This window comes from Garra rufa, chromosome 24 (genome assembly GCF_049309525.1).
Source record: "Garra rufa chromosome 24, GarRuf1.0, whole genome shotgun sequence".
In the NCBI taxonomy this organism is placed as follows: Eukaryota; Metazoa; Chordata; class Actinopteri; order Cypriniformes; family Cyprinidae; genus Garra; species Garra rufa.
Window position 1 is genome coordinate 8,425,637 of NC_133384.1, and position 27,079 is coordinate 8,452,715.

At 32.2% G+C, this 27,079-nt stretch overlaps 1 protein-coding gene across 1 annotated transcript in view; it reads left to right on the top strand.

Annotated features, from left to right (window-relative positions):
• The window catches only part of pard3aa (par-3 family cell polarity regulator alpha, a), a 233,055-nt gene that overhangs the window by 84,165 nt on the left and 121,811 nt on the right, over positions 1 to 27,079 (top strand). Inside the window, exons 9-10 of the mRNA XM_073830324.1 lie at positions 17,851 to 17,951; positions 20,526 to 20,609. Of these exons, the coding sequence (XP_073686425.1) occupies positions 17,851 to 17,951; positions 20,526 to 20,609 (185 nt within the window). The remainder of the gene's footprint in view (positions 1 to 17,850; positions 17,952 to 20,525; positions 20,610 to 27,079) is intronic.

The window sequence follows — 27,079 nt, forward strand, 5'->3', positions numbered from 1 at the left end:
TCTAGACAAATGTGAATTAGCTCACGTATCTGATTTAATTTACTTAATAGCATTAAGAACCTGTTTGCCTTTAATTTGCTCAAAGTAATCCTCGGCCGAGCCAAACTTTTATACACCATTAGTGCTGTCTTAAAAAACAAAGGCGAGACAGGTTTAAAGGCTCTGGTGTCTTTGTTGATTTAAGCGAAGGAAAATCAGAGCTGAAATACAGTGGCGCAAATAAAACTTTGCTCATTGGATTACAGGATGCCAGGTTTCAACTGCTGCCTGGTTTGTTTATGAGCAGTCAGATGTGCTGTTTGTCATTTGCCAAGTTAGGCCGCTCTGTTTGTGTCTTGTTTCTGGCTCGTCTTATGGTGTTTTGTTTTTGTTTTGTTTGGAAAAATTAAACAAATTTAAAATGTATTACACATATGTAAATATATACACTCTGGTGCTCAAAAGTTTGGGATCAGTACGATTTTTAATGGTTTTGTAGTTGTTTCTTATGCTCATTTATTTGATACCAAAATACAGAAAAAACATAATATTGTGAAATATTATTTTAATTTAAAATAACTGTTTTATATGTAAATATATTTTAAAATGTAATTTATTATTGTGATACAAAGCGGAATTTTCAGCATCATTACTCCAGTCTTCAGTGTCATATCCTTCAGAAGTCATTCTAATATGCTGATTTATTGTTATATTGTTGAAAACAGTTGTGCTGCTTAATATTTAGCTGGAACCTGTTATTTTTTTTTTTTTTTTTTTTTTCCCCCAGGATTCTTTAACAAATGAAAAGTTGATTTTTATTTTTATGTTTTATTGTCTTTTGTAACAATATAAACTTCCATCTAAAAGTTTAGGGTCAGTACATTTTTATTCTTTCTTCTTTTTTTTTTAAATAATGTTTTTATTCAGCAAGGATGTATTAAATTGATAAAAGGCGATAGCAAAGACTTATATTGTAAGATTTATATTTTGAATAAATGCTGTTATTTTTAACCTTTTATTTGTCAAAAGTCCTGAAAAAAGTGATTCAATTTCCCAAAAAAAATAAAAATAAAAATAAAAAGTAAGCAGCACAACTGTTTCCAACATTGATAATAACAGTACTTTATCAGCATATAATAATGATTTTCAAAGAATCATGTGTCATGCATCATATCAAAATACATTAAATATATTAATATAGAACACCATTATTTTAAACTGTAATAATATTTCACAGTTTTCTGTATTTTTCATCAAGTAAATGCAGCACTGATGAGAATATAAGAATTAAAAATAATAATAATAATAATCTTAATCTTAATTTTTGACCAGCAGTGTACATATATCCACTTACACATAAACATCTATTTTGATATATATCTGTCTATCTTCATATGGAACAATATGTCATATATTACATTTTCATATGGATATGTTAGTTTTATGCAATGCTAGCCTTTCAAGACTATAAAAAAACAGCTAAAAACAGAAAAATCAATAAGTAAAAAGGGTTAATAATGGGGGAACATGTCATTTCATATGTGTTAAATTGATAAAAAGTGATAGCAAATGTTTATATTGTTAGAAAAGATTTATATTTTGAATAAATGCTGTTCTTTTTAACCTTTTATTCATCAGGAATCCTGATAAATAACAGTAATTAATCAGCATATAAGAATGATTTTTGAAGAATCATGTGACACTGAAAACTGAAGTAATGGCTGATAAAAATTCAGCTTTGCATCACAGGAATACATTATATTTTAAAATATATTAATATAGAACACAATTGTTTTAAACTGCAACAATATTTCACAATAGTACATTTTTTTGTGTATTTTTGATCAAGTAAATACAGCCTTATATGCATGAACATATAAGAATTATTTAAAAAAGCATAAAAAATATTTTCTTACTTAGATTTTTTGTCTTGTTTCCAGCCAAAATATCTAAAAATTCTTAAATCAAAAGGGATTTTCTAGACGAGTAAAAAAAGGATTTTCTAGAAAAAACAAGTCAAAATTAAGTGCGCTTTGGCTTGAAACAAGCTAAATAATCTGCCAATGGGGTAAGACAAATAATCTTGTTTTCTGTTTGTTTACCCCATTGGCAGATTATTTTGCTTGTTCTAAGAACTTAATTTTGACTTTTTTTTCTGAAAACAAGAAAACAATTTTTACTTGTCTAGAAAATCCTTATTGATTTAAGAATTTTTAGATATGTTGGCTGGAAACGAGACAAAATCTAAGGAAGAAAAGCATTTTTTGCAGTGTACTGATCCCAAACATTTGAGCGGCAGCCGGCAGTGTACATATATCCACAGACATATAAACATCTAACTTGATATCTATCTATCTAAATGTCATATATTACATTTTCATATGGATATTCTAGTTTTATACAATGCTAACTCTTTATGAGCCTTTCAGGACTATAAACAACTGCTAAAACCAGCATAATCAATAAGTAAAAAGGATTAATAATTGGCAAACACATCACATTTCAAGTGCCAAGCTTGTTTTGTCTGAAATAAAAGCGTTAGATAAGCTGACTCACTCCTTACTGCCCCGAAACATTTACGGCTCTCTTTGTAGTTTCCTTCTTGACCCACAGGTGCTATTACAGAGGAATATGAAAGTGTCTGAACATGAGCTCAAAACTTAGAAATATTACCGCTTCGCTCACAGGAGGCACATCCGTGGGCCCGACACGCAAACTGACAGTGTTCTGACACAGCTCTCATCTCTCGCCAAACAGCTGAGTCGGTTTCCACAGGAGACAAATAATAATTGCTGGAGAGATGCTGCAGCTGATATATATGTCATAATATAAAGGATGAGGATTTTGAGAAGAATCACACTACTGCTGCTTACAAAAAAATACTCTGGTATGTAGTTAAATAGGCCATTCTTTGATAATACCATGTTTTTTGGATGTGTACCATGCTAATGCAATCATATTGTTTAAACTATGTGAATATGGTTCACATAGAGTACTGTGATATTTGTTACTTTTGCTGTACCATGTCACAGTCAGTATTGAGGGTAACGCATTACAAGTAACATAATTTACGTAATCAGTTTCTCTATTTTTTTCAAGTAACCACTAAAGTAATGCATTACTTTTTAAATTACATGAACATATCTGAGTTACTTTTTCAAAGTTACTTTGATGTTTTAATGTTACTTTTTTTTTTCATGTTAAAAACAAACAAGCAAATGCAGGACAGATTGTAAGAAGTAATGCAAAAGTAATGCATCACATTATGTTCCATAAAAAATAGCTAAAGTAACCAAACAAGCAAAAACACCACAAATTATTTTTAAAAAAGTAACGCAAAAGTAAGGCATCACTTTCCATAAAAAGCAACTAAGTAATGCAATTAATTACTTTTCAGGGTGTAACGTAATATTGCAATGCATTACTTTTAAAAGTATATTTCCAAAAAAAGTATTTTTTTTTAAATATTAAATACAAATAAGCAAACACAGCACAGATGGGAAAAACGCAAAAGTAACATTAAAGCTGCAAGCAGCGATGGTAGGGCCCTCGCACTCGGGCTCACCGCCGATCTGTGGCGAATGGTGGGGACTATGCTATTAACACAGTAAATGTAGAAGGAATATGTCAAAGTCATTGATATGTGCCAATCTTCCTGCTGCCAGCTGGTGGCGCTATGCCTATAACTGAATATTGGCATGCAGATGTGTTCAGGCCAGTGCTTTCATGAAACATATGAAGTTTGGTGAAGCTTGAACATGGCATGCTTGAGTGTAAGTCATGACATATCCTGCTGCCAACAGGTGGCGCTATTACGAAATATTGGCTTTAAGATGTCTTCAGGCCAGGACTATTGGCAAACATGTCAAGTTTGGTGCAAATTGTACATTGCATGCTTAAGTTAGTGTAAAACAAGTAATTTGCTGTTGCCAGCTGGTGGCGCTATGACTATAACTAAATACTGGCATGTAAATGTATTCAGGCCAGGACTCTTATCAAACATATTAAGTTTGGGGCTGATTGGACATTGCATGCCTGAGTTACAGTAACTTCCTGTTTCATTGCATTAAGAGTATGCTTTAGCACTTAGCTAAATGTTGCTAACATGCTTCTAGAATGTTGCTACCCTATTTAACACTTGTTGATATTTTTAAAATGTTGCTTGGCATCCACAACAGTATTAAACATGTGACTTCCTGTTGCCAGCAGGTGGCACTATGACTATAACTGAATATGGGCATGGGCTTGTGTTCAGACCAGGACTCTTATCAAACATATTAAGCTTGGGTCAGATTGGACACTGTATGCATGAGTTACACTTATTTTTCTTTGTATTAATATCATGCTTTAGCTCTTAGCTAAGTGTTGCTAGCATGTTTTAACATGATTCTAGCATGATGCTAGCCTATTTAAAACTTGCTAAAGCTTTTTAATATGTTGCTAGGAGTCCGTAACACCATTAAACATCACTTCCTGTTGTCAGCAGGTGGCGCTGTGACTATAACTGAATATGGGCATGTATATATCTTCAGGCCAGGAGTCTTATCAAACATGTGAAGTTTGGGGCTGATTGGACATTGCATGCCTGAGTTACAGTAACTTCCTGTTTTATGTCTTTAACAACATGCTTTAGCACTAAGTAAGTGTTGCTAGCATGTTTGAGTACGTTTTGAACTAGTTTAGCACTCAATGGCTTTTTTAGTGTGTTGCTAATAGTGTGTCACAGTGTTAAACATGTCACTTCCTGTTGACAGTAGGTGGCGCTATAACTATAACTGAATATTGGCATGTAGACATCTTCATGTCACGACTGTTATCAAACATGTGAAGTTTGGGGCTGATTGGACATTGCATGCCTGAGTTACAGTAACTTCCTGTTTCATTGCATTAAGAGCATGCTTTAACACTTAGCACTTAGCTAAATGTTGCTAACATGTTATAGTATGTTTCTAGCATGTTTCTACCCTTTTTAACAGTTGTTGAATTTTTTTTTAAAATGTTGCTAGTCATCCACAACAGTATTAAACATATGGCTTCCTGTTACCAGCTGGTGGCGCTATGACTATAACTGAATACAGGCATGGGCGTGTGTTTAGGCCAGGATTCTTATCAAACATGTTAAGTTTGGGGCTAATTGGACATGGTATGCCTGAGTTAGAGTAACTTCCTGTTTTGTTGTATTATTAGCATGCTTTAGCATATTAGCTAAGTGTTGCTAGCATGCTTTATTATTTTTGTAGCATGTTGAATATTAAGTTTGGGTCAGATTCAACAGTATTTACATGAGTTACAGCAATTTCCTTTTGTATTTGTATTAATAGCATGCTTTAGCTCTTAGCTAAGTGTTGCTAGCATTTTTTAGCATGTTTGTAGCATGTTGCTAGGCTATTTACGACTTGTTAACGCTTTTCAATATGTTGCTAGGAGTCCGTAACAGTGTTAAACATGTCATTTCCTGTTGTCAGCAGGTGGCGCTATGACTATAACTGAATTTGGGCACTGACATGTGTTCAGGACCGGACTGTCATCAAACATGTGAAGTTTGAGGCAGATCGGACATCGTATGCCTGAGTTATAGCAACTTCGTTTTTCATGGATAAACATCAAAGTTTGTCAGGCTGCCACGGACACGCCCATCGACGAAAACTCTAAAGCTTCGCAATTTAACATCGCAAAGGCCTTATGATGACACTCAGCAAATTTGAAGATGATCGGATAAAAACTGTAGGAGGAGTTCGTTAAAGTACGAGGCCTGAAAATGGCAAAAACTGCACAAAAATCGTACAGGAAATTCAATATAACGGACTTCCTGTCGGGTTTCGGATGTTGCACCAGGAGACTTTTTTGTAGGTATTGGTGTGTTACATATGTGTACCGAGTTTCGTACATGTACGTAAAACGTAGCTCGAGGCGCACTCTGTTGAAATTTTATAGGTGGCGCTATCGAGCCATTTTGCCACACCCACTTTTGAAAACCATATCAGATGTAAATTTTCGCCAGGTCTGATGCGTGTGCAAAGTTTCGTGAGTTTTCGGGCATGTTTAGGCCCTCAAAAAGACTTTTCATTTCGGAGAAGAAGAAGAAGAATAATAATAAACGGAGCAATTCCAATAGGGTCCTCGCACTGTAGTGCTCGGGCCCTAATAACACATCACCTTCCATTAAAAGTAACTAAGTTACACAATTAGTTACTTTTTAGGGAGTAATGCAATATTGTAATTAACTACTTTAAACATAACTTTTAAATGTTTTATTTTTTATTTTTTACATAAAACCAAACTAGGGCTGTCCCCGACTATGAATTTTCATAGTCGAATCAGAATTTTCGAATCTTTCTATAGTCGACCGATAGTCGAATCATCTAGGCTTATGTGTGTGTGTGAATGGGTTGGGAGGGGCACGACACTATAGTCAGCAGGAGGGTAAAACAGTTTTTATTTTATTTTACACACTGCACACAGCAACAACTTTTAATAAAGCGACCAAAACTGCCTGCCAACTGACAGACGAACTTATTTAGGTTTAAATAAAAACACAGAACGCGTCTTTTAGTTCTAAAAACGCGAGGCGCACAGCACTGCCTTTTTTGCTAAGCAACGACCGAAACAGCTGTCCTGTCAGTCAAATCAAAGGATTATAGCGCGAACGCTCTAAAATCTTAGTTTTTTGCTGTTAAGTAAACTGTCATATTAGCAGAAACCCTAAATAATACAGCTCCTGGTTACCCACGATAGACACCAAAGGTTTCTCCTCCATTTCTTGCAGTCTCCGGACTTTTGAAGCAACGGTAAACTTTCACCATCACAACAGAAGGCCCGCCTCTCCATTCATTCGATTGGACAATGGAACGCGAATGACGTTGGGCGTTTTTCCGCTCAGAGTTGATTTTTTTTTTTCAACTTCAGGCGCTCGGAGCGCTCCTGCAAAAACGCGAGGCGCGGGGGGCGCATAAACAGAGCGCAGAACGCTCACTGCCAACAGAAAACCATTCAAAAGAGGCGCCTCCAATTGCAAAAACGCGTTCGGTGTGATCGCCGCCTAATCCCTGCAGTCAAGATGGTCCGCATCTCATCATGGATCAGGGCAAGTGAAAATTAAATCTGTCACAGGGGTGGTTAGATTTATTCACAAACACATTAAAATATTTATTGAACGCTTCTTTCTTTTCACTTTTGTTTTTACTGCATTATCATAATCAAAGGCTGTATATAACGTAATATAACCGTACAAAACCAGTAGTTCTGTGTGCAATTAGACATTGAGCACCCCCATATTGCCAAAATGGTATGATGCTCGTTTCACCCGCGAAGATTCGACTGTGAGATCGGTGGTCGAATCAGGCTCCGCATATCGATGCATCGAATCTTCGACTATTCGGGGACAGCCCTAAACCAAACAAGCAAGCACAGCACAGATGAGAAAATGTAACACAAAAGTAATGTAACACATCAAATTCCATAATAAAAAGTAACTAAGTAATGTAATTAGTTACTTTTTAGGGAGTTACACAATATTGTAATGCTTTACTTTTAAACATAACTTTTCACAAAATATATATGTGCTACATTGAAAACAAACAAGCAAGCACAGCACGGATGAGAAAATGTAACGCAAAAGTAACGTAACACATAACGTTCCATTAAAAAGTAACTAAGTAACTTTTTAGGAAGTAACACAATATTGTAATGCACTAAAGTAACTTTCTTCAACACTGGTCACAGTGCTTAGCAGTAAAAAACAATTAAACTTGATTTACTTGCAGTCAACAAGTCATTTTATTCTTAAACAATGAGAAATAAAGATTAATTTTTGCAATTATAGCTTCTCTTTGTTGCTTTGCTGATGTTTGTTTGTACTGATGGGTCGATTCCTTTATCTGTGTTGAGGACATGAAAAATTCTCTGATGAAAAACAAGTTCATCTAAGATTTAATCAATGCACAAGATGACAGACATATTACGAGGCCTGATTACAGGGGTGCATTAATGGATTTTACAGTTGCCTGTTAATATCCCCTGTGACATGATAAGTGTATGAAATGTCTATACCAAATGGGCTATATTTTTTCATTTGACACTCCAAATAAACAGCGCCACAAACCAAGCGCAGTGGGATAGTGTTCGTATAAGTAGATTATGGTAGTGGGTCAGCTTTATGTCCGGTAATGACTTTAGTCATCATTTAGGTCCTTTTAGCGTTTGTTTCCCCAACACAAATACAAATAAGCGTCTTGAAAATGATGAGTAGTGTGATCCATTGACTGTTGTAATGGAGATTTTGTTTAACGCTGGGATGAAATGACTCTGTGTTTGAGAGAAAGATGTGAAAAACCCTAGTCACGTTCGATTAAATCAGTCTAATTCTTTTAAATATCTAATTAAGTTAATAGGAGTTGCCTATGAGGGACAGATGTACTATAATGGCGCATTGTGGCGCCCACAGTAGGGCCTTTCTGGTTTTTGAGTATGCATGGGTTCGTATGGATACTCTTCTTTTATGGACTTCTACTTCTTCGACTTTTTCTTCAACTTCTATGTCTTCGACTTCTTTTATGGTTTCTGCCTAGGTTTTTCTTCGACTTCTACCTTTTCGACTTTTTCTTTGACTTCTTCCATGGCTTTTGCCTCTTCAACTTTTTCTTTGACTTTAATTTATTCAACTTTTTCTTCAACTTATACTTCTTTGACTTCTGCCTCTTCGACTTCAACTTCTATGTCTTTGACTTATTTTATGGTTTCTGCCTAGGTTTTTCTTCGACTTCTGATTCTTCGACGACTTCTTCGACTTCTTCCATGGCTTTTGCCTCTTCAACTTTTTCTTTGACTTCTGCCTCTTCGACTTTTTCTTCAACTTCTACTTTTAGACTTCTTTTATAGTTTCTGCCTAGGTTTTTCTTCGACTTCTACTTCTTCGACTTTTTCTTCAACTTCGACTTCTTCAACTTCTATGTCTTCGACTTCTTTTATGGTTTATACTTAGGGTTTTCTTCTATGATTTCTGCCTAGGTTTTTCTTCAATGGTTTCTGACTAGGGTTTTTTTTCGACTTCTACTTTTTTGACTTTTTCTTCAACGTCTACTTCTACAACTTCTGCCTCTTTGACTTCATCTTCAACTTCTAAGTCTTCGACTTATTTTATGGTTTCTGCCTAGGTTTTTCTTCGACTTCTACTTCATTCGACTTTTTTTTATAGTTTATGCCTATAATTTTCTTCTATGGTTTCTGACTAGGTTTTTTTTTACTTCTACTTTTTCAGCTTTTTTCTTTGACGACTTCCATGGCTTTTGCCTCTTCAACTTTTTCTTCAACTTATACTTCTTTGACTTCTGCCTCTTCGACTTTTTCAACTTCTATGTCTTTGGCTTATTTTATGGTTTCTGCCTAGGTTTTTCTTCGACTTCTGCTTCTTCGACTTCTTCCATGGCTTTTGCCTCTTCAACTTTTTCTTTGACTTCAATTTATTCGACTTCTTCTTCAACTTCTACTTTTAGACTTCTTTTATAGTTTCTGCCTAGGTTTTTCTTCGACTTCTACTTCTTCGACTTCGACTTCTACTTCTTCGACTTCGACTTCTACTTCTTCGACTTCGACTTTTACTTCTTCGACTTTTTCTTCAACTTCGACTTCTTCAACTTCTGTGTCTTCGACTTCTTTTATGGTTTATGCTTAGGGTTTTCTTCTTTGATTTCTGCCTAGGTTTTTCTTCGACGGTTTCTGACTAGGTTTTTTTTCGACTTCTACTTTTTTGACGTTTTCTTCAACGTCTACTTCTACAACTTCTGCCTCTTTGACTTCATCTTCAACTTCTAAGTCTTCGACTTATTTTATGGTTTCTGCCTTGGTTTTTCTTTGACTTCTACTTCTTCGACTTTTTTATAGTTTATGCCTAGAATTTTCTTCTATGGTTTCTGACTAGGTTTTTTTTTTTACTTCTACTTTTTCAGCTTTTTTCTTTGACGACTTCCATGGCTTTTGCCTCTTCAACTTTTTCTTTGACTTCAACTTATTCAACTTTTTCTTCAACTTCTACGTCTTTGATTTCTGCCTCTTCAACTTCTATGTCTTTGATTTCTGCCTCTTCAACTTCTTATTCAACTTCTATGTCTTTGACTTTATGGTTTCTGATTAGGTTTTTCTTCGACTTCTACTTTTTGCATAGGAATGCATGGGTTCCTAATCTTGGTTTTTCCATTTCTTTATTATCTCAAATGCTCCACATCAGACATACTCATTGGTTTCCAGTTATGTATCACCTATTGACCCCAACGGCTCCTCATAAGGGTCACTAGTACCTCCAACCAGACACAAGAAGTTTTGGACAGCCATAGTATTTCTCATGCCGGTCTCATTTGTTATGTTTGGCTTTTTCCGTGTTGTTTTTGGGCGTGTTTCACTGTAAGTAATTACCAACTTTTGTACGTAGTCAGGAACTGGAGTTAGGTCACTATTATTTGAGGTTGTAAATATTTGGACAATCATTGTTTGAAAGACTCAACTACAAATGGCCCGCTTCCTTATATTTTCTTTACGGCACATTTCCAGCACTTTTTGTTGGACAAGAAAATAGCCCTTCGGTCAGTTCTGGGTTAAAAATGCAGAGCCGTATGTTTGTGTATAGATTTTAAGATATTCTTCACATTATCTCTGTTCCTGAGAGCATTAGTGAGGAGATCGGAACATAATTGTGTTTGCTTTTTTAACAGTTTCACATAAAGTCCAGTCCAATTAGAATTAAAAGTCAAGTCCAAGTAAAATATGCAGTTTTTCACTTAAATATGTAGGGTCATTACTACTAAGTGGCTCAATTTTCAAAACTTTGATTAAAATGTTGGTCAATGAAATGCTAAATTTACATACACCTTGCAGAATCTGCAAAAATAAGAGGGATCATACAAAATGCATGTTATTTTTTATTTAGTACTGACCTGAATAAGATATTTCAAATAAAAGATGTTTACATATAGTCCGCAAGAGAAAATAATTGTTGAATTTGAAAAATGACCCTGTTCAAAAGTTTACATACACTTGATTATTAATACTGTGTTGTTACCCGAATGATCCACAACTGTTTTTTTGTTTTGTTTTGTTTAGTGATAGTTGTTTATGAGTCCCTTGTTTATCCAGAACAGTTAATCTGCCTGTTGTTCTTCAGAAAAGTTTGTCAGGTCCCACACATTCTTTGGTTTTTTAGCATTTTTGTGTATTTGAACCCTTTCCAACAATGACTGTTTGATTTTGAGATCCATCTTTTCACACTGAGGACAACTGAGAGACTCATATGCAACTATTACAGAAGTTTCAAACGCTGACTCATACTTCAGAAGGAAAAAAAAAAAAAAAAAAAAACATGCTTTAAGAGCCGAGGGGGGTGAAAACTTTTGGAATTTGAAGATCAGGGTGAACTTATTTTGTCTTCTGGAAAACATCTTCTGTAGCTTCTGAAGGGCAGTACTTAACGAAAAAAATATGATGTTTAGGCAAAATAAGAAAAACGTACACATCTCCATTCTGTTCAAAAGTTTTCACCCCCGGCTCTTAATGCATCGCTTTTCCTTCTGCAGCATCAGAGAGCATTTGAAACTTCTGTAATAGTTGCATATGAGTCCCTCAGTTGTCTTCAGATTGAAAAGATGGATCTCAAAATCATACAGTCATTGTTGGAAAGACTTGAAAGACACAAAAATGCTGAAAACCAAAGAATTTGTGGGACCTGAAGGATTTTTCTAAAGAACAGTGGTATTAAGGCTCAAGGGTATGTAAACTTTTGAACAGGGCCTTTTTTTTTTAATAAATTCAACTATTATTTTCCCAGTACTGATTAAAAAATAGGATGCATTTTATATAATTTTTTTTTTTCTGTACTTTTACTTAAGTACTTGATTTGTGTAGTTCGTCCACCACTTCCTAGTATGCATCAGACGAACGGAGGCTGAGAGTGAGGTAGTTTTTATAAAAACTCGTACAATCTCTGTGTGTAAATTCGACCTTAGACCCAATGCTAGAGGCCAGACCTCCACTCCTGTCACTAACTGTCATATCACACCACCGTCACCTTCCTGATTTCATCTGGTTATTCTGGAGGTCAGACGCTGGTTGTCTCCCCAGACGTGACCTTTGAGCCCTCCAGCGAGGCATCCGTAGGATCACGCGGGCCTCTGTTTGGCTTCCATCCAGCGTTCTGGATATATCATCCGTTTCCTCCTATAATCCAAGTTCCCCGTGGAAAACTTTCTCCCTCCAGCTCCTCGCAAGCCAGCAGTCTCTCAATGTGACCGACCTCCTGCGTCTGCCAGGAACAATAATCTAATGCACTGTCTGTCTAATCGCCAGCTTTGTAACCTCTGGCTTCCTGTAACTGCTGCACTGAGTGGCTTCTGGCCTGCACCCAAGCTCACGAACGCACACAAACACTCAGCAGACCCCTAAAGCACCCGAATGACAGCGGTGGATTCATCCCTTACAGCTGATGTCGATCTTCGCCTCTGGGACGCCCAGTAAATGACCTTTTCCCCCTGTGGCGGGCTGATGCGGGAGTTTTTCATCGGCGCTGGCGTCTGGCAGGTGTTCAGAACCGGACAATTGAGCGTCTGGCATCCAGCCTCGTTTTCTGCGTCCGTCATTACCGCCGCAAAGTGACACTTTGTGTTCTGTGCGAGTGACTTTGTGACAGGGAGCGCTTTCTGCTCTCTTCAACCGCCTGGACCGGCTCATGGGGTCCGACGTGACGGCCCTCGCCGCTCCGATTTATCTCTGGTTGCTAATAAGCTCATTCTCTGGCTGCAGACGGCAGAATTCACAGCTGAATGGAGACACTCCAGCACAGCTGCATTCACATCTCATGAAACTTTCACTTCTCCAACTACTCAACATATTTATATATTTATTTATTTTTCCTCTTTTTTACGTTCATTATGTTCCCACTTTGTTTTAAGCGACATCAGGAGCAGTCCTGGCTTGCTTTGTTGTCTAAACATGACAAGGAAAAAAGGAAAGCATTTAACCTATAAGAATCATAGAATGTAGTATTGAAATGCACTTTAAATACTAAGTTAAAATGTCCGGATAACGCAAAATCAAATAACTTCAAATATATGTATTTTTATTTGAATGAGTTTGTCTTCTTCCCTCAATGAAATTAGATAGTAATGTTACAAGAATAATAATGTTACAATAATAATAATAATAATAATAATAATAATAATAATAATAATAATATTAATAATAATTATAATTATAATAATTATAAAGTAAAAAAAAGATAAATAAATCAATTTAGCATGTAACTTTTGTTTTTATTTTCTATTTTGGGGTTAAATATGACATTTTTAAAATATGACTTTTTTTTCTTTCTCCCGCTTTTCTGATGTAATAAATATTATAAATATTAAAAATACTTTTTTTTATAAATAAATAACTAAATAAATAAACAAATAAATAACTAAATAAATTAGGGGAAGTGCAATGCAATGCAATGCAGAAATAAAATGTAATGACATAAAATACAAATAAATAAATGAAATAAAATAAATAAAAACACTTTTTTTAAGCATGTATATTTTATTCTTATTTTTTGGTTTAAATATGACCCTTTTAACTCTTTCTCCTGATCTAGTAAATATTGTAAATATTGACAAGACAGGATGCCCAAAATTAAATAAATTCTGATCTTGTAAATATTGAAAAGACATTTTTTTGTAATAACGTTGCATAAACAATGAAATTAGGGATAAAATAATGCAATGCAAAGTAAAAAAAAAAAAAAACTTACTTTTAATACATATTTTTTTTAAAGCATGTATTAATTCTGATCTTGTAATTATTATAAATATTAAAAAGACAAGTTTTTTTTTTTTGACGTTGCATTAACAATGAAATAAATATAAAATAAAAACATACTTATTTTTTGGTTTAAATATGAACCCTTTTTTATGAACTCTTTCTCCTGCTTCACTGATCTAGAAAATATTGTAGATATTGACAAGACAAGATTTTATTTTATTTTATTATTTTTTTAATGGCATTGCATAAACAATGAAATTGGGGGGAAATAATTCAATGCGAAGTTAAAAAATATATATATTTTTTCTTTTTCTGATCTTTACTCTTTCTTTGATGTTACTGTATATATTCTTCTGCAGAAATTTTTTCATATTTTATGTTAACATATTGTCACATAATATCATGTAAATATTGTCTTGTTAATTTTCTGCATTTTGATGCAGTCTTTTCTACCATCTTGCTCTAACATTCAGATATATTACTTGAAAAACAGAGAGACGTATATACCGGAAATTTAGGAAATCTGACCCAAATTGATGCAATAATTCTTAATTTAGTGCTGTAGATGACAAGGTTTGATTGAATATCCTGGATCAAATATACTTAGGATTTCTTCCACCCCAACACTGCGATACGAAGACAAAAATCCAGCTATTTCCACATAACAAAATCATTGTATTGGGCGGCGAGTAGCGAAACCATTGACTGTGTTTGGAGAGGCAATTGACTGATTTTCAGCAGAATAAGGTAACGGACCTGCTGCCGCCTTTTCCCGAGGTTTGCTAATAAAATTTTCATGACCTCCACTCGTTCTTTAACCTCTACAACAATAAAAAAATACAGACAGATGAAAATAGGACTCCAGTCATCCTCTTCAGACCGGCGGATGCGTGTGCTGGAGGGTGACTGTCTGAAAAGACTGAATGCATTTCCATATAAAGACGGAGAAGCGCTTATTTAGATGTGCTTGACATTTTGTTGAGAGGGGAAGGTTAAGGGTGAGACCGCTGGAATATTAATATCCGTGGCTAACAAACCATTGCAGAATCTCGCTCCGTGTCTAGACACTCACTTGGCTTTGGAAATGATCCACAGCCGAGGGTTCGAGAGGAATTAATGTGTGGAATATATTCACTTGTCATCGGATAAACTCCGTTTCAGAGCTGCTGTTAATTTTTGGTCCCGTTTACATCTGCGTTATCATGCATTTATGTAAATATTTATGTATTTAAAAATTATTTATTTATTTATTTGCTTGTTTGTTTGTATTTTAAGTTTTAGTAACTATATACAATTTTTTTTAAAATGCAATGTGGAAAACTAAATGAAAATGAGAAATATTGCCTTGAATACTGACACAAAATATTTCATTTATTCATTTTTTTTTTTTACAAATAGTAACAAAAACTTTAAGTATTATTGTCATATTAATTCGATAGTAGTATTTTTTGTTGATTATTTGTATAGTTATCTATTATTTGTTTATATTTTGTTATTATTTATTTATTCATATTTTAGTTAAAGTTTTAGTACTTATTTATTCATTAAATAATTTATTTATATACTTCATGGAAAAGTAATTAATTATTTATAAATAAACCGTTTTTCTAGTGTTATTTTTATATCATTAAGGTAGTAGTAATTTTATTTTATTTCATTTTAGTTTTAGTTAATTTTATTGTTTAAAATATGTCTAGATTGATTATTTGTTTAGTTATTTTTCTATTATTTATTAATATTTTATGTTATTTATTTATTTATTTATTTATATTTTAGTAAAAATTTTAGTACTTATTTATTTATTTTCTGCATGGAAAACGAAATAAAAATGAGAAATATTGCCTTGACAACTACATGACATTTTTTAAAATATATTTATTTATTTTCAAATGAATCTTTTTTTCTATTGTTATTTTTATATAATTAAGGTAATCGTATTTTTATTTTATTTTAGTTTAGTTTTAGTTAATTTTAGTTTTTAAAATATGTCTAGATTGATTATTTGTGTAGTTATTTATCTAATATTTATTTATTTTTTATGTTATTATTTTTTATATATTAGTTAAAGTTTTAGTACTTTATTTATTTATTTATTTACTTATTTATTCATTTATTCATTTATTTACTTAAATACTTAATGGAAAGAAAATAAATGAGAAATATTGCCTCGACAACTACATGACAAAAAATGTTTTATGTATTTATTTATTTATTTACAAATTACCTTTTTTTCTAGTGTTATTTTTATATCATTAAGGTAGTAGTAATTTTATTTTATTTCATTTTAGTTTTAGTTAATTTTATTGTTTAAAATCTGTCTAGATTGATTATTTGTTTAGTTATTTTTCTATTATTTATTAATATTTTATGTTATTTATTTATTTATATTTTAGTAAAAAAAATAGTACTTTATTTATTTATTTATTTATTTATTTATTTATTTATTCATTTATTCTTTTATTTACTTAAATACTTCATGGAAAGAAAATAAATGAGAAATATTGCCTTGACAACTACATGACATTTTTTTAATATATTTATTTATTTTCAAATTAATCTTTTTTCTATTGTTATTTTTATATAATTAAGGTAGTCGTATTTTTATTTTATTTCATTTTAGTTTTAGTTAATTTTAGTTTTTAAAATATGTCTAGATAAATTATTTGTGTAGTTATTTATCTATTATTTATTTATTTTTTTATGTTATTATTTATTTATTTTTTATATATTAGTTAAAGTTTTAGTACTTTATTTATTTATTTATTCATTCATTCATTTACTTAAATACTTCATGGAAAGAAAATAAATGAGAAATATTGCCTTGACAACTACATGACAAAAAATGTTTTATGTATTTATTTATTTATTTACAAATTACCTTTTTTTTCTAGTGTTATTTTTATATCATTAAGGTAATCGTATTTTTATTTTATTTCATTTTAGTTTTAGTTAATTTTATTGTTTAAAATATGTCTAGATTGATTATTTGTTTAGTTATGTTTCTATTATTTATTAATATTTTATGTTATTTATTTATTTATTAATTTATTTATTCTTTTATTTACTTAAATACTTCATGGAAAGAAAATAAATGAGAAATATTGCCTTGACAACTACATGACATTTTTTTTAATATATTTATTTATTTTCAAATTAATCTTTTTTCTATTGTTATTTTTATATAATTAAGGTAGTCGTATTTTTTATTTTATTTCATTTTAGTTTTAGTTAATTTTAGTTTTTAAAATATGTCTAGAGAAATTATTTGTGTAGTTATTTATCTGTTATTTATTTATTTTTTATGTTATTATTTATTTATTTTTTATATATTAGTTAAAGTTTTAGTACTTTATTTATTCATTTATTTACTTAAATACTTAATGGAAAGAAAATAAATGAGAAATATTGACTTGACAACTACATGACAAAAAATGTTTTGTGTATTTATTTATTTATTTACAAATTACCTTTTTTTCTAGTGTTATTTTAATATCATTAAGGTAGTAGTATTTTTATTTTATTTCATTTTAGTTTTAGTTCATTTTAGTTTAGTAAATCCATTACATAAATCAATCTTAAAAAAAAAAAGTTAAACGGGCCTTTGTTTCCTATTCAGCATGACTAAACAGTTCAAAGATGACATGCTGTTTGTGGTCGATCTGTCAATATGTTTGATGTGAGTCCAGCCTCCATTATTTGACAAGACCTTATTGTTCTACATTTTTCCAAGAATTGTAAATGACATCTGCACATATCAAATGTGTCAAGAGGTTGAGAAATAGAAAGATAGAAAGACAGAGAGATGGAAATTAGATAAGGATAGCGAAAGAAACAAATGCGCGTCCACTCAGCTCTTTCCTTATCCGATTAGCAGCAGACCTGAGCCCAGACTGATTGATTGAATATGAATAATCGATTACAGCCATCGCTCTGATGTCACGGCCGTCCTCTCGCAGTCACCCTGATTTAAAACAGCAGCCATTACGCTCATCTGTCACTCAATTAGATTAGAGCGGGCCAGCGATCGACTGCTTTATGTGCGATGTGAGGTAGAACCATCAACTCACAGTGTGTTTCTTCACTGCTCCACAGGACGAGGAAGAAGAAGACGAGGAGAGAACAGGAAACGGGAATAACGGCAGGATAGAGCCGGTGGGACGGGCAGATTCCTGTCTGGAATCAGCTTCACTTGAGTAAGTCCTCACTGGAGTACCAACAAAATATTTGGGATCTGCTTTCTGTCTTTCTCACAACCACCTCAGTGTCTTGAAGGGTATTATAAAAATAGTCCACACAACACAATATGCTATACAGTTGATGTCAAAAGTTTGCAGAATCTGCAAAATGTTAATTAATTTACCAAAATAAGAGGGATCATACAAAATGCATGCTATTTTTTTATGTAGTACTGATCTGAATAAGATATTTCACATAAAAGATGTTTACATATAGTCCACAAGAGAAAATAATAGTTGCATTTATAAAAATAACCCCGTTCAAAAGTTTACATACACTTGATTCTTAATACTGTGTTGTTACCTGAATGATCCACAGCTGTGTTTTTTTTGTTTAGTGATAGTTGTTTATGAGTCCCTTGTTTGTTCTGAACAGTTTTTCTGAAAAATCCTTCAGGTCCCACAAATTCTTTGGTTTTTCATCATTTTTGTGTATTTGAACCCTTTCCAACAATGACTGTATGGTTTTGAGATCCATATTTTTACACTGGGGACAACTGAGGGACAATACAACTATTACAGAAGCTTCAAACACAGAAGGTTGATTCTTCAGAAGGAAAACCCATGCATGGGCTGGGGGGTGAAAACTTTTGGAATTTGAAGATCAGGGTCAATTTGATTTATTTTATCTTCTGGGAAACATGGAAGTATCCTTTGTAGCTTCTGAAGGGCAGTACTATATTTAAAAAAAATGACATTCAGGCAAGATGAGAAGAAAAAAATCTTGATTCTGTTTAAAAGTTTTCACCCCCGGCTCTTAATGCATGGTTTTTCCTTCTGGAGCATCAGTGAGCGTTTGAACCTTCTGTAATAGTTGCATATGAGTGCCTTAGTTGTCCTAAATGTGACAAGATGGGTCTCAAAATCATACAGTCATTGTTGGAAAAACTAAATAACTTGTGGGACTTAAAATATTTTTCTGAAGAACAGCAGACAGTTTGACTGTTCAGGACAAACAAGGGACTCATGAACATCTATCAAAAGAAAAAAAAAAAGAATCAAGGGGGTGTAAACTTTTGAACGGGGTAATTTTTTATAAACTCAACTATTATTCTTTTTTCTTGTGGACTATATTTAAATGTTGTTTTTTTTGTGAAATATCTCATTCAGGTCAGTACTAAATGAAAAATAACATGCATTTTGTATAATCCCTCTCATTTTAGTAAAATAATTAACATTTTGCAGATTCTGCAAGGTGTGTGTAAACTTTTGACTTCAAATGTATTTCAAATAATCTGAAATGGATTGTTGAGGAACAGATTAAAGTCTAACAAGTCTTATTTTTTATATATATCATATTTTTCATTTGATAAAAGCTTAATTTTAGACTAAGTAAAATTTATAGGTTAATTAAAAAGTGTGTCTCTGTGACATTTTTTTTAAAACATCACTGTTTGTTTGAGAATTCGACCAGCCCAGCATAGCAACAGCTCGACCAATGGTAAGAGTTTGGGGCGGAGCTATCATTTTTTGCTGACCAATAACAGATAAGCTGGTTTTTATTTATTTATTTATTTATGTATTTATTTATTTTGTCTACTAAGACTTATTTTACAATTTTTATTTTTATATGTGACTCTGGACCACAAAACCAGTCATAAGTGTACTTTTTGTTATATTGAAAGAAACTGAATAAATACGCTTTCCATTGATGTATGGTTTAGGATAGGACAATATTTGGTTGAGATACAACAATTTTGAAACAATCTGAGAGTGCAAAAAAAAAATCTAAATATTGAAAAAATTGCTTTTAAAGTTGTCAAAATAAAGTTCTTAGCACTGCATATTACTAATCAAAATTAAGTTTTGACATATTTACAGTAGGAAATGTACTAAATATCTTCATGGAACATGATCTTTACTTAATATCCTCATGATGTTTGGCATTAAAAAGAAACATTGATAATTTTGACCCATACAATGGATTTTTGGCTATTGCTATGAATATACTCGTGCTACTTAAGACTGGTTTTGTGCTCCAGGGTCACATATGTCTGTTTTAATTTTAGTTCATATTTGAGTAAAATTCTTTTGTTTTCAGTTCTATTTATTATAAAAGGTTAGCTAAAGTAAGGTTTTAGTTAGCTATCAGCTTTTGGGTGATCTAGCGTTTAACTGTCTGGAAAAGATGACAATTTAACAGACCGCGGCACCTCATCAGTTCACATGCTCATCTTTTGTTGCCCTCTCTTTATCCCATGTGCTCTTGCCATATGTTTTTCTCTCACAGGTGTAGCGCACTCGCCGACTGTTAAAAAACACAGAACCGGCCTCAATCTGATCCTAATCACTTAATTGAAGTGTCTGTTTGGGTCCTCCATCGACCCGTGTGTCTTAATGGCCCCTGGGGTTATAGATGGTCTCACGCTGGGCTGGATCTAAACTAGCCTTTAGCTTCCAGCGCAGCAGCTCATAGCTACTCATAGCCGCTTTGTCATGCTCAAAACTTTTTTTGTATTGCCATTTCTTTGTTTACTTGGTTGCTTCTGTTTTGTTCCTCCTCTCATTGGCCTCATTTGTCACTGTCCCTAGTGAAATGTTAAAGCTGGTTGAGGTGTCCAATGGCGGTGGGCCGCTAGGAATCCATGTGGTGCCTTTCAGTGCCAGAGACAGAAGGTAAAGCTCTACAAAGCCACATTGTCTACACTGAATTCATTTTATACTTGTTGACTCGTTCTATACACTGTGTTTTTTAATCTTTTCCTTCCTCGCAGTGTTGTTCTTAAAGGGACAGTTCACCCAAAAATGAAAATTGTTCATTTACTCGCACTCAGGCCTTCCAAGATGACCATAGGTGACTATTTTTCCTTCAGTGGAACAGTAAAGAAGATTTCTAGCTGAAACCGTGGTCCTTGGTGATTCATAAAATGGAGGTCAATGACAGCCCTCACTTTGAGAGTCAAAAAAGCATTTACAGTTTACATACAAATGTTGATTATTTTACCAAAATAAGAGGAAAATGCATGATATTTTATATCTACTACTGACCTGAATAAGATATTTGACATAAAAGATTTTAAAGAAAACAATAGTTGAATTTATAAAAAGTTAAAAAGTTTACATTCCCTTGATTCTTAATACTGTGTTGTTACCTGAATGATCCACTGCTGTGTTTTTTTTTTTTTTTTTTTTTTTTTTTGTTAAGTGATATTTGTTCACGAGTCCCTTGTTTGTTGAACTGCTTGCTGTTTTTGAGAAAAGTCTTTCAGGTCCCACAAATTATTTGTTTTTTTAGCATTGTTTTATGTATTTAAACCCTTTCCAACAATGACTGTATGATTTTGAGATACATCTTTTCACACTTAGGACAACTGAGGGAAAACGATGCATTAAGAGCCGAGGGGTGAAAACTTTTGAACAGAGTGAAGATGTGTACTTTTTTCTTATTTTTACCTAATTTTTTTTTTCATTTAGTACTGCCCTTCAGAAGCTTCAGAAGATACGTACATGTCCCCCAGAGGACAAAATTGGTTAAATTTACTTTGATCTTCAAATTCCAAAAGTTTTCACCCCCCGGCTTAATGAATGGTTTTTCCTTCTTTAGCATCAGTGAGTGTTTGAACGTAATAGTTGCGTATGAGTCCTTCAGTTGTCCTCAGTGTAAAAAGATGGATCTCAAAATCATACAGTCATTGTTGGAAAGTGTTCAAATACACAAAAATGCTAAAAAAACAAGAATTTGTGGGACCTGAAGGATTTTTCTGAAGAACAGCGTGCAGTTTAACCATTCAGGACAAACAAGGGACTCATGAACAATTGTCAAAAAAAACAAAACAAAAAAAAAAACACAGCTGTAGATCATTCAGGTAACAACACAGTATTAAGAATCAAGCGTATGTAAACTTTTGAACAGGGCAAATTTTATAAATTCAACTATTATTTTCTCTTGTGGACTGTTTGTAAACGTATTTTATGTGAAGTATCTTCTTCAGGTCAGTACTAAATAAAAAATAACATGCATTTTGTATGATCCCTGTTATTTTGGTGTATGTAAACTTTTGACTTCAACTGAAAAGATACAACAAAATTAATTCCAGTGGCCTCTGATGCTATGCTAAGGTCTTATGAAGCGAAACGATCAGTTTGTGCAAGAAACTAAACATTATTTACATCATTATTGCCTGTAATCCAGAGCCTCATGAAAACAGTTCGGAGTGATGTCCGGTTCACAAACGACTCGTTTGAACTGATTCTTTTTAGTGAACTAGATGAATCAGTTCGCCAAATCGGACTGAACCATCTGAAACAGTTCACAGCTCGAGCAGCACAGATCTACAAGTTACTCAATCGAAATTCACTTTCAGATGCCTGACAGTCACTCCGACTCAAAATGAGCTAAAATAGCAGCGTATGTGAATCTATGATGAATGAACTGATTCAGTGCTCCAGTTCCTCCAACAGTCACTGAACTGAGGAAACAGTTTGACTCAGACTTAATGCATTTTTTGCATCAGTGAGCGTTTGAACCTTCTGATATGCTGAGGTCTTATGAAGCCAAACGATCAGTTTGTGCAAGAAACTAAACATTATTTACATCATTATTACTTGTAATCCAGTAATAATACTGTAAAACAGTATTTACAAACGAATCATTAATTTAATTCATTTTAGTGAACTAGATGAATCAGTTCACCGAGGACCGATGAGCCGCTGATATGCGCTTCTCTGAACCGAAAACTCGAAGAATTGGGTGCTTTAATAATATAATTGTGTATATGTTACGTCATTGAGTGATTACGTAAACAACTAGTGAACTGAGCCAGTTTGCAGAAAAGAATCAGATTTCCCTGTTCGCATGAGGCTCTGGATTACAGGTAATAATGTTGTAAATAATGTCCAGTTTCTTGCACAAACTGATCGTTTCACTCCATAAGACCTTGATATATCATCAGGAGCCACGGGTATTAATTTTATGTTGCCTGATATGCTTTTTTGACTCTTAAAGTGTGTCTCTGGGTTGCCATGTATGAATCACAAAGGAGCACGATTTTAGCTAAAAATCTTCTTTACTCTTCCACTCAAAAAAAAAAAAAGTAACCTAAGGTCTAAGGTTAGTAAATTAACAGCAAATTTTTATTTTTGGCTGAACTATCCCTTAAAGACTTGCCGGTTGTTTTTGAGCAGCTGTAGCCTGTAATCCTCAGTTGTGTCCTCTGCATCCTTCAGATTTCTCTCATATCTTAACAAGTTTCCCTCAAGGTGTTTATGCAGAAGTTGTCTTTTATTCCCCAGCATGTAGCATCCATTTAAGGTGGTTTTCCATTGTTCCTCAAGGACGTATTGACAGTATGTCTCTCTCTCTCGAGTGGTTTCTTCTTGAACACGTCTGCAACTTTCTATACCCACATTCTCCAGATGAAGAATGAGAGCAAAGCTACAGAAGCTTAGATTCTGTGTAAGGCCACAGAAAGAGCAGAATGGGACACTGCTAAACACTCTGCTACCCTCCAGAAGGACAAAGGGGACGCGGGGCATGGCGCAGAATAAATTAGGTAGCTTTATTGCAATAGAAAAAGCCTCAATCCGGCCAAGTCAATTCGCCTAAACTGCTTCACCCAATCTGACTAAAAGCTCATCCATATTATTGGTCATTCACAACATCCAAGGTCAGCTGTGGTACGAAATGCAAAATGATAAAAGGAAGGTGCAAATGGATGAAATGAGTGTTCAAATTTAGCCAGTGACGACTATAAAGGGATTTTCAGAGAAGCTGTTTATAAGCCATAAAAAATGCACAACCTTTTCAGACCAAATTTGATGTTGATTTATGAAATGAATGCCAAGCCCACCAAAAAGTTAAGTTCATAAAGGTTATGAAAGGAGGCCACACTAGGTTTAATAATAATTCTAATAATAAGAAGAAGAATAATAGTGACATTGACAATAATTTAGTTTTTGAGTATTATTATAGTATTATAGTATAGTATAGTTATTGAGAAAAATAAATTTTATTCACAAAATATTATAATATTATTATTATTATTATTATTATTATTATTATTATTATTATAAATGCTTCCAAATAATTTTTTGAACATGAATTTTTTATTGTTATTATTATTATTATTATTATTATTATTATTATTATTATTATTATTATTATTATTATTATTATTACTACAGGGTTACTATTTAGAACTGGTTTCTAAATATTAGTTAATGGAAATGTAAAAATATATTAAATATTATACATATTTTTTAATTTATTTTTAAATTAAATTTTATTATTATTATTATTATTATTATTATTATTATTATTATTATTATTATTATTTAGAACTGTTTCTAAATATTAGTTAATGGGCATTTAAAAATAAATATAATATTAAATATTATAAATATTATATTAAACATTTTATTTATAAATTAAATTGTATTTATTATTATTATTATTATTATTATTACTACTGGGTTACTATTTAAAACTGGTTTCTAAATATTAGTTAATGGACATTTTAAAATATATTAAATATTATACATATTATATTTTAAAATTTATTTTAAAATGTTATTATTATTATTATTTAGAACTTTTCTAAATATTAAAAATAAATATAATATTAAATATTATAAATATTATATTAAACATTTTATTTATAAATTAAATTGTATTATTATTATTATTATTATTATTATTATTATTATTATTATAACTGGGTTACTATTTTGAACTGGCTTTAAAATATTAGTTAATGGGCATTATATTAAATATTATTAATATTATATGAAAATTTGTATTAATAAATTAAATTATATTATTATTATTATTATTATTATTATTATTATTATTATTAATGCTGTGTTATTGTAGTTATTGTGTCAATTATAAAAATTATTACTGGGTTACTATTTATAACTGGTTTCTAAATATTAGTTAATGTTATAAATATTATTATATTATTAAATGTTATAAATATTGTATTAAAAACTTTATTTTGAAATGAAAATGTATTATTATTATTATTATTATTATTATTATTATTATTATTATTATTATTATTAATGCTGTGTTATTCTGGTTATTATTGTGTCAATTATGAAAATTATTAGTGGCTTTAAAATATTAGTTTTTGAAGATTTAAAAATAAAATAATAATAATAATTATTATTATTATTACTGGGTTACTATTTATTTCTAAATATTAGCTAATGGGAATTTAAAAATAAATATTATATTAAATATTAAAAATGTTGTTATTATTATTATTATTATTATTAGTGCTGTGTTATTGTAGTTATTATTGTGTCAATTATGAAAATGAACTGGCTCTAAAATATTAGTTTTTGACAATTTAAAGTTAATGGACATTTAAAAATAAATATTATATGAAATATTAGATTGCAGTATTATTTTAAAATAAAATAATAATTATTATTATTATAACTCGGTTACAATTTAGAACTGGTTCCTAAATATTAGTCTAAATATTAACTGTATAACATTTTTTCCGTGGCCTCCTATAATATAATTAAAGTGTGGCCGCATGAGTCTTTTCATAAATTGCCACATTTTTCGTTAGCAATTTGTCCTTGTCGTCCTGTCCTTGAATGAATCTTGGGCTTGTAAATTGTCACACACCTGATACTTTAGTTAATAACTAATCAGAACTGTCAATTATCCTCATCCCAACACAATGGCACACTTCCACAGCAACGCGTCTGTAACGACTTCATCAGCTGGTCTGCTGTGATTGGTGGGAGGTGTTGAATGTTAACTCATTAGCATCTTGATAGAGGGCACGGAGGTGACGGCGAGGTTTCGGAGTGTCAACTTCTAAAATGACCGGCGTCTTCTCTCTGCCAACAGCGCGAGGCGCGTGACATCTCAGAAAATTACTTAGACGCGGAGTCCTGCGGAAACACGACTCCGGTAACGAGATCACATCACATGACCGGCGTTCGCGGCAAACAAGGCAGGGTCTAATTGCTTGGCGTAAATGGATCCTGATTGCACTGTTATTCAATTAAAGACAGCGGGTAAGAACAGATGGGCCATCACTCAAGAGACGGACACTCTGCTGATGCTAAAACCATTCAGAAAGTGCCAGTTGACTGTACAAGTCTGCTTTCACTCAATGGAACATGTATAATGACGTATATAAACCGAATTCCAAACATTCCTGAAATATCTTTGACAGTTAATTGTCAAGTGACCTAGTAAAGGAGACTTAATGTGATGCATAGGCTGTATTCCAGTTAGCATACTGATTTATTGGAAAATGCATACATTTGAGTAAATAATCTGACAGTACTGGGTTATGGCCATCTATCATACTATTAGGTGTAAATAGTATGTAAATTAGGAAAATGCTTGCGAGAACAACATTTTGTGTGTTCTGATCTACAAATGCATATATATATATATATATATATATATATTAAAAAAAAATAAATAAATAAAAATCTAGCAGGATCTAGTATGATCTAAAAATTCCAGATGTTTTAATTAGGGATGCATTGATATTAAAATTAAATATTAAATTTATGATATTAAATTAATTGATATTAAATATATTGATATTAAATTTATGGTCAATCATATGACCAATGACTGATGTAAAAATTACCATTCTATCCAAATAAATGAAAAATAAAACATTCCTTTTTATGCTGTAAGTGAGTTTAAGCATCACAGCATTGTATTGTACAAAATAAAAAAAATAAAAAAAAAAAATAATTTGAAGATTTGATTTCACATTTTGATTAATGTCCAATAAAAAGACAAAATTAAATTTACTGTACTTTGTCACAGATAATATGTGACTCAGGACCACAAAACCAGTCATAAGGTTAAATTTTACAAAACTGAGGTGTATACATCATATGAAAGCTCAATAAATAAGCTTTCTATTGATGTATGGTTTGTTAGGATAGGACAATATTTGGCCGAGATACATCTATTTGAAAATCTGGAATCTGAGGGTGCAAAAAAAATCGAAATACTGAGAAAATCACCTTTAAAGTTGTCCAAATTAAGTTCTTAACAATGCATATTACTAATAAAAATTACATTTTGGTATATTTATAGTAGGAATTTTACAAAAAATCTTCATGGAACATGATCTTTACTTAATTTCATAATGATT